Genomic DNA, 9,825 nt, shown 5'->3' on the forward strand with positions numbered 1-9,825 from the left:
TTCCCTCTCTGTATTTCTGTAACTGTGCTTATACATATTTTTGAGATGTTTTTCCACTCTTTCTTTACTTCATCTTCTGGTTTTGTTGTGCTTTATTCCATGTTTTTTCATTTTCTTGACCACCTTGTGTTGCCATCTCTTTTTATCCATTCATTTGCATGTCTGTCTTCCTTTCTGTTTTATTTTTCCTCCTCCCAACCTTCTTCCTTTTCACAGCATTGGAACACGGGAGGTAGTCACCCAGAAGAACTTGAGTGGCTTGGTGCCCATCCGAGATTTCAGACTAGATCCCAGCCTCCTCTACTCTATTCCTTTACTAGCTCTCAGCCCCAATTTACTGATTGTGTGGCTGTTTCTGAGCATAGCATACCTGGTGGCCAGATTACGTTGCAAGTGAAGATAAAGTTTAAAAAAAAATATATGCTTGAATGTGTATTGCCACTTGGTACCTGCTGGACAAAGGAATGTGTCATAGCATTGTCTGCCAAGAATTATTATTATGCCTTACAATTTTACGTTTCTATTGTACTAAACTGTAAATATACATCAAATTATTTTATCAAAAAGAATTGTATCGAAACTTTAAATTATTGTTCTGCTTTCAGTGCTTGTAACATAGTCTGACATTGGCCTGTTACCTCGTTACTTTAGCCAGCCTGAAGATCTCTTACCAAATATACTTTTGTGTTACTTGTTTCATGTATTCCAGAGAAAGGAACTCTGTCTGAAAAGAATTTGTATCTTTTTGTATATTTAAGGTGTGTGCTAATCTTGCCTTTCATTTTTACGAGGTATGAAGGGAAAAATAAAACACGGGTGGGGTTTATAAGAAATTGTAAGAAATTTATTTAAAGAAATATACAAATTTCTACCTTCATTTCAAAGCATAATATCCAATTTGCGTTACTGAACAGTTTGTAGAACCATAGTCTTGTTCCTTTCTCATGGTTAAGTATGTTCTAATAGACTAGTGTACCCACTCAGAATTCTAACAACTTGCGGTGCGCTGCATGCAGAATTCTTTCATTCTGTTTGTAGATCTGCATTTTGTAATGTATTAAAGACATAAAGGGAATGACTTGTGGTTAGGAAGAGGATGTAATTGGCATTAGCCTGCTAATGATCCATTATCTGTTTCAGGTACTCTGTTATAGAACTTATTCTGAAACAGGGTCATTATCATCCTAGAAGTTAAAGATATTGGTCTTTAATGTTACAGGCAAGAAGAGGGAGGTATCAGTTAGCTCCTTTAGTAGGTGGGTTTGAGGTTTTCCATTGGGCTTTGTTTTAATTACACTAATATTACTGTTATTTCCATTTTTAAGTGTTGGACAGCTTTAATAAATTATGATGTTGATAGTGACTTAGAGATAAATGAATGATGATAAGTTAACATTTATTTAAGTGGTGAGACTAAAGCGGCTTACCTAGTTTAGTCATGCAGAATAACTGCATCATCATTTATATATAACAACAAACTGCGAGAGGCCTATTTAAACCAAAAGATTTTGTTGATGCAGTGGTCTGGCAGAGCTTGTCAATAGCAATAGCTGATCAAAAAAACTAACCTCATTTAATGTAGTTTGCTAAATTCATGAAGGAATTTACTTCGCTTGGTGCCTGAGATGACAGAAAATTGGGCTTCTGAGGAGAACTCTTCTAGTACTGTGTTTTCTATTTTCTACTATTATTAACTCGCTCAAAAAACATAGGTAGCTGTAGCTTTTATTAACAATTTTAATAGAATTTGAAAGCTTCTGAGAGAGGTAAGATTAAAAAAAGAGAAAAAAAAGCACAGTTAGAATAAAAATTCGAATAAAATCCTAAATTTGGTGACTATTCTAACTGAAAAAAGTATGTGGTTATATTTGTGTCTTCATGAAATCAGACTGTACAGTACACTATCTCCTGGTATTTTTCCTCACTATTTTTCCAATTTTGTTTTTAAAAGAAAAAAAAAACAGAAAGACATACATATATATTATATATACATATATATATTTAAGCATGTATCCTATTTATTTTTAGGTGCAATGAATTTAGGTAAATCCTTACTGCTGATGAGATTTAAAATCATGGTATGATGGTATTGGACATATCCACGTCTTGTGCGACTATCATTAGGGTTGCAGTAAGACTGCCCTTAAATTCATCTAGAATGAAAGCCTAGGCTTTTTGAAAACAGGGTAGTTTTTTTCTTTTTTTCTTTAACTTTGGTGGGGACAAGTTTTCATCATTTTTGCTTTTTTAGCTTGGTCTGCTTTTGTTCAGGCATTCAGATTTAAAATGCTGTAGTGCATACTGCTTATGGACCTCCAGCAGAAGAAACATGGCACATGAAATGATGTGTGAAATACATCTTTGTCACCATCTCTGTGGTCCACCTGTGCCATAGAGGGACACGTGCAATAACTAGATGCAGCTGAATGAATTATGAACAGAATGATTCACTTTGGAGTGAAAATGCTCATCCAGCATCCCGTATATGCTATTTAAACTTACTGGGTTTATTACTATGCTGAACTAAAATTTGTGCAAATTTTTGATTAATTTATTTGACTGCAACAGCCTTTGGGATGGGGGGTGTGTGTCTGTAAAACACAAAACAATGACATGAAAACAGTGTCATCACAGACAATCCATTCTACAAAAGGCAGTCACAGAATGTGCTCTGGAGACAAATTTCAAACTTACTTAAACCGTTTCTTAGAGCAAAAAGTTACAATGTTTTATGAAGTTAAACTAGGAGATACATACAGAACACAGTTACAGTCAGTTTAATTAACCACAATTAGAAGAATGGTGAGGTCAGAGAACTTTCAAACTGAACTGGAATCCAAACCTCCTTTTGAATCAGATGACCACAGCTTACCTGATGCAGCAGCCATCTCCAAGACAGGAATAATGTGACATTTCCACCATGAGATGGTGTACTGTGCACTTTGCCATGAAGTTCGAGTATTAAATCATCATTTAGGTTTCACTTCTCTATCAGGGAAAGACATTCTCCTACAAGCCTAAGTTGATTTATAATATATATTTAAAAGATAGTGCTTCCTCTTTGTATGTCTGTTTTTGGATATAATCAAAGGAACTCTGAAGTAGATTTACAAGTGTAAAGAAGCCTTATAACTGGAGTAGTTTTTTATTGTAGCACAGAACCTCTTTGTAATGTGGGGCAGTTGCACCAAAACACTGGGTAAAAATTAAATTTTGCACAGCTTTGTTTCATTAGGGTGATGACTGTGAATGCAGCCAATCTTTTTTTGCACCCACACAAAGCTGCTATTTCATTATTAAGATTTTTTTTTTTAGAGTATGTTGGTTTTCAAGTCAATTTATGCATGCAGAGATAACTGGAAAGTAATTATTTTTGTATCAGCTCTAATCGTTAAGTAAGTACTGATAATACTGACATGCAGGGAACAATAAAATTACTTTAAAGCTCTTATTGAGAGATCAGCAACTTTTCTTTTTCAGCTTAATGTATTAATAAATTAGCAGAACTGATTTTAGGCAATCTCTTGGGATCCCTTGTGCAATGAAGTGGCATGTGAACTCCACAACAGTGTACCCTGAAATACATGAAACCATCGTGAAAGAACTTTTTCAGTAGATGTGCTGCTGCTTTTTAGAAATGCAAAACTAGCAATCAGACATAGCATGTGTCCATTCTGTGTGCTGCTTACTAGCATTGTATGATGAGTCATCATTTTAATATTTGCAGTGGCAAATTAATTAAACGCTCATTAAATTTAACCAACTTTTTTTTAATGCTATAAAATAACCAGTTCATTTCATCTTAGTTTAAGTCTTTTTTTTTTTTTCCCTTTTTACTGCTGTCATTTTTTGTGCTTGTTTTTTTTCCCCAGTGAGGGTTGTCGGCGAGAAAATACAATGAAGAATGTTGGATGTCGCAAGTATGCATTTAATTCCCTGCAACTGAAGGCTTTCCCAAAGTATTACAGGCCTCCAGAAGGAACTTATGGAAAAGTTGAAACATAAGCATACTATGTCCTTTAATCGCTGTTCCATTAAAACATGTGGATACACTCTAGATTAATACATGATTTTGTCATCCAGAAGAGATAACCTTTTTGTACATTTCGCTAGGTTATACAGAGCATGTTACTTACAGAATTGGAATCTATAGTAACAATTATTCTGACACCTTAGCTTGAGAATAGTGTGATGACTCTGCCCGTTTAAATAGCCTTCAGTGTATGTAAGATGAACAGATATTGTGCTACTTAATAATTACCTATATGCAAATAGCTAGGTACCTCCTGGATGGGCAAGGACTCTAGGAACGGCATTTAGGCAGCTGTTTCACATAACATCTTTTTATACTGAGTTGACTTGAGATTGAGCTTTTCATAAACTTTTTAAAACTGAGAGTAAAACTCAAAAGTTGTAAATAAAAAGGGATTGGATCCTAGACAGTCTAATAACTGTAGAATGCATTGTTACAATCAAGAAAGAGAAGTTTAACTTTAAAAAAAAAATCAGCACAATAAAAGCCAGGAGTATAAATTGTTTTACTGTGTACAGGATGCCATCTTCATATATGAAATTAACAATACATAAAAGCCCAGGCATATGAGGTCTAGTTCCTAGTTCTGTCCAAATAAAACAAATTCCTGTCATCTTTGGCAGATAAGGACTTGGGCACACAACTGATTTTAAAAAGTGTTTCAGAAACATAATGATGCTTAACCATTAATGCCAGCAACAGCTCCTCCTGCCCTTCCCCACTATAAAGCAAGTGCAACTAGCAACTTGCTAATGTTGCACGTGACATGTTTAGTATGTTCCATGGTATTGTATATTAATTAACAGATTTTTACCCATGGCTTTTTATATGACTTCTAGATTGTAAGCATTAGCATCTCGGGGGATTACATTTTTTTTTTGATTGGTGTTTGATTTTTTTGCCCCCATATCAATTTTGTATGTCAATACAAAAATGCTCAAAGTGCCCGATGCATCCCTGTTACTCCATAACCAAAATTGGATTCCGTTTACCTTTGCATTTTACCTGGGCAGATGTTCAGAATCCTGGGGGGAGAAGTATGACTGTCTTCAGGATATTTCTGAGGAAGGTAGGGATGCCTCATGTCGATGGAAAGAAACTGCTCATGTGCTACTGCTAATGCATGAGAACCGCAGATGTGTTCAACCTTATGACTAAGGTGATCAGTTTTGATAGCATTTGGTAAAAAATGTTCAACAGATCTCCTTGGAAATAATCTCCCAAAGAATGCTTTTGAAGCTAGGATACCTTTATAAAAAGCAGCTAAACATTAATTTCCAAATTTTAACAGGATTAAGTCATCTCTAGCTAGCTTCGTTCAGCACACTGTGCCCTTTCCTTCCTGGTTTCCAAGGATGTAAGTTTTAGAATAGAAAAATCCGCCCATTTATTCTTGTGAGAGTAGCAACAGCCAGGTAAGTATATGGCTGTTTTCTGATTTCTTTCTCCCTCTCACTGATGTTTGTCTGTGCTGTCACTGCTCTATCAATCGGTCATGTTCATTCTGCTCCCATGTAGGTTTTGGGGGTTACAGGTGTAGCAGTTTTTGCATTTTGCTTTTTGCAGTTTAACACTGAGCAGCATGTCACAAAGCCAGGTCAGAGAGTTCTGCTGAACTATGTTGTTACCATTATTTCAGTCTCTCTAGGATAACAAAACACTGAATTCTGTGCAAAATCAATGTAGCCGCCCCAGGTCTGAACAAATCATCTACAGCACAACAGTCCCTTGGAAATCTTACAAACCCTGTTCGCTAATTAATAAATAAATGTTGATTTTGTTTTATTTTTTGTTAATATGTAAACAAATATATGGTGAAAAACTTTTCAGTGGGATCTCTTTAGACATGTTACTCCAGTAGTTCTGCTCAACCTTCAGTCCCCAGCCCATTATTAAATGCTACATTTATTTTTGTATACACTATACTCTTTATATCCCTTAGTTTTTATGAGTTGATAATTTTATTTTGTATATTTCAAACATAGTTAATTATATTTTAAGTCCAGTATTGTTACACTAAAAATCTTCCAATGTTCAGCTTCACACAAAAATAACAAGAGGTCTATTGTAACAATTAGCAGAGCCACTCTCTTAGACTGTGGCCAACAATCATCAGATCTACTCTACAGCTTAGCGATCTTTTATTTATTTTGTATACCAATGTAATCAGAAGAAGTTGCTGAATTTTGTATGTGCATGGTTTTTGCTCACCTTTTTAAAGTGGTGGAATACCAGTCTCAAGTACTGCATTATTTTGTTTAAAATATTCTGATTTCAGTATGCTTATGTGTAAAACATTGTTGTCTGGCAAACATTTTATATATAGGACATTGTCAGTACATGCACATCGACGGGCTTATTTAAAGGGCGTAATGAACAGTAAGATCTTGAGCAGTTCATCAAAAAAGAAAAACTGTGAAACTTGAAAATCACATAGGACGCTTCACAAGGGTGAAGTAAGCTTTTCTGTTGCACAGGAGAGGCAAATGTAAGGATTACTGTAAAATGAAGTTCTGTCTAATGTTCTTTTTTGAGTACATTTTTTAAATTTTAAAACATACAAAGGTGAAAAAAAGAAAACTGTTGCCAAGTATGTTCTGTGTATGTTCTGTGAAAGTACCTACAGCACAGTTGCCTTTTGTTTCATTTATACATGTAAAAATTATTGTATAATACAACACTGTTTTGTCCCAACACAATTGTATTTGCCAAGCTTTGTGCATTGAAATATTTTTATTTATTTGTTTTTGAGCAGTATTAATATATCATAAACATATGGCTACTGTTTTATATATTCTAGTTCATCCAATCCATGTATGCTGTAAATGTGCTAGTCTTTAGGATGAAAACCAATAAAGAACTGACAAGAATAACAAATGGTGGCTTACTTTTAATGTGTTTGTGGTAAATTAAAATAAACACTTTCAGGTTCCTTGACTTGATATACTTTGTCTGTTGGAGAATATATTAAGCGCAGTTGTGTATGGAGATATTTTACACAGATATGGAAGTCAGGAAGTAGTTACTTCTAAACCCTGCTAAAGTATAGCTGCTATCAATTTTCAGGCACTGGTTTATCCTACATGTTATACATTCAGCAATGACAGTTAAACAAAGAAGCAGCATGGATTATATTTTTTTCTTAAGTTTATAACTTTCTCCATGAATCTTCTACAAGACCTTCCTGAGCTTCATTCTCTGTTTTTTCACTCTTCCCTCCATTAATAGAATTCCTTCTCTGCTGCTGCTTCCCCTTCAGCCAACTCATCCCTCCAGCAGCTTTAGTAGTTGTCCTACTTTTCAGCAGGGACATGCTGTCATTGTTGATTGTTATTTTGATTTCAGGTTAAATAAATTTTATATCATACTGCAATAGACAATAATCCAGAGCATTCTGATTTCTATAAAATACAAAGAATAGAACCTAAAAGTGTAATTCTGCTGTCACTGGATGTTTGAGATCTGCCAAATACAATTTTCTTTGCATGAAAGAGGACTTAAGACCGTAGGTGGGGCTCAATGAATTAGTTTTTCTAGCTACACAGAAAGAAAAAAAGTACCAGAAAAAAAACCATGCTGCTTTCATTCAGAATGCGAAAGAGAAGATGCTTGACAGGTCCTAAATTGCAAATGCAAAATACATATATTTATACATATCTGTATTTAAAAAAATTTAAATTGGTGTCAAAAAAGTATCTACCAGTGTTCTTTTTAATTTAAAAAGGTGATGTGTTTAAAAGATGGTTGAAAGTTTAACATCTTTAAAAGGCGTTCTCAGCTATGAGAGAAATTGTCACTTGTTTGAAGCTGACATACGTGTCTCCATAAATATTGTTCCATTCAAAACCCAAGATGACCGTGAATCTGGGTTGCCTGTGGAACTGCGGCTGTATGAAGGCCATATGCGTATCCATGGATTGTAAATGTAAATTGTAAATTCTATGGGGAGCTGTTGGGAGCAGCAATGACTGCGTGCTTTGGTGTGGAACCAGCACTCGTTCCATCTCTTTGCCATAACGCTCTGGTACAGCCTTCTGTGTACGGGCACTAACTGCACTTCAGAAAGGCTTACCTGATGTCGCAAATGTAACATCTTGAAGTTTGAAATGTGCACACTGACCAAAGAGAGGAAATTTTAATAGATGCAACACAAAAAAAGGATGCATGAGATACAACAGAAAACCAAGAATACAACGAAAAATAGCAAAACATCTGTTTAAGTTACAAAAAGAGTCCTCATCAGAAGAAATTGTAGGTAATTTTGGTGACCAAGAGTAAGCTTTTTCAGAGTTTTCCAGTTTATGAATTCCTAAACATTTCTAAGACTCACCTCAGAAATTTTCTATCTATATATTGTTGCTGAATGCATCTGGGTTTGTTTAAAATAGCTCTCCCTGATGAATGACGACTTTCAGATGACTCAACAGAAACCCCTTTTTCTCACATTATTTTACATGTCAGGCAAACTTTCTGTTCCCAATTAATATTTTGCCCATTGGAATTAACTGCCTTTAGCAGCGTGATGGTGTCGTGGATACGATGGTGGACAGTGGTACTTTATTCAGTAGGGTCCAACATGATCAGTTGATGGCAGGAAAACACAGTTTATAAGAGCCCAGTATCCCTGCCAAGCATCCCATTTTTTTTCTTAAGTCATGCCAATATTAAGTTGTATGTTATCTGCATCTGGCCCTGTAATTGCTGATGTTTTCTGTATTCTGCACAGACGTAAGCATCAATAAATTCTTATTTTTTGTGGTGGCTACTATATTTGTACATATACCCTAACTATTCTGAATGTAAAGTTAGTTCTGCAAATCTGTATTTTACAGATTTTACAGCATAAGGAACATACTGTACATTCCCTGATGTAATTTATTGTAAAGTTTTGGTCCTAGCAGTCAAAATACCTGAGATACTGTGCAGTTTATTACTTACATGTATCATTTTCTACCTAACCCCAAATTTGCTATATGCGTGTTGACTGTTCCTGAGGGAGCCGGGTGGAGGAGCCTTCCCAATGCCTCCACCAGTAACAGCAGCTGCAACCCCAGATGTGATCACTGGGCCTGGAGTCAGTCACTGCCCATCAGGGTCGCTGAACATAATAATTATTCACAAAGTTAAGAGAGATTACAATGGCCAATGAGAAAGGCATTACCTGCAACATGAACGAATTATGCCGTGGCTAAAATGGGTGAGCTGGGGTGGGAATGGTAAGAATGGGTTGAATTGCTTAGTGCTCCCACCAGGGCCATCACAAACTTTCTCTGCTGGAACAACGCAGGGATTCCCTGAAAAAAAAAACCTTTGGGAGGGAGTTTGTAAGTACGCCCCAATTGGAAAAGGCGGGGGGGGGGGAAAGGGGAGAAGCTTTAGAAAATTCTCAGTCTAATTTAAAATCAAAGTTGTACTGGTGAGGAGTGTAGAACTGGAATACAAAGCAGTTGCTTGCCCACAGGACCTCCAGATGAGCCCAAATTCTGGCAACTACAATGTGTGCTTCATGGCTTCAGCCTGCTACCTCAGACAAGCTCATAAAGCATTTTCACGATGCCCATCGAAGCGTCAATGAAAACCTTACCGCTGCCTCGGCCCCAGGTGGGACGTGCCAGTGCGATGCAGAGAAAAACCCGCTCGACTCCTGTGATGTACCTCAACGCCAGGAGGGGTGCGAGCTCAGCCATTTACTCCTGACGTGATCAGCCAGCAATCGGTGCGCAACAAGCACCGGAGCAATTAACAAGAACACAACGATTAACCGGGAGCGAAGGCCTTTCAAGCCGATTCCC

At 36.3% G+C, this 9,825-nt stretch overlaps 1 protein-coding gene across 1 annotated transcript in view; it reads left to right on the plus strand.

Annotated features, from left to right (window-relative positions):
- The window catches only part of INPP4A (inositol polyphosphate-4-phosphatase, type I, 107kDa), a 53,120-nt gene extending 48,628 nt beyond the window's left edge, over positions 1-4,492 (plus strand). The window contains exon 25 of the mRNA XM_009883096.1: positions 3,873-4,492. Within this exon, the coding sequence (XP_009881398.1) occupies positions 3,873-4,005 (133 nt within the window). The 3' untranslated portion in view covers positions 4,006-4,492. The remainder of the gene's footprint in view (positions 1-3,872) is intronic.
- The last annotated feature ends 5,333 nt before the right edge of the window (positions 4,493-9,825 follow it).

The sequence above is a fragment of the Charadrius vociferus genome, unplaced genomic scaffold (assembly GCF_000708025.1).
Source record: "Charadrius vociferus isolate BGI_N301 unplaced genomic scaffold, ASM70802v2 scaffold92, whole genome shotgun sequence".
Taxonomy (NCBI): domain Eukaryota; kingdom Metazoa; phylum Chordata; class Aves; order Charadriiformes; family Charadriidae; genus Charadrius; species Charadrius vociferus.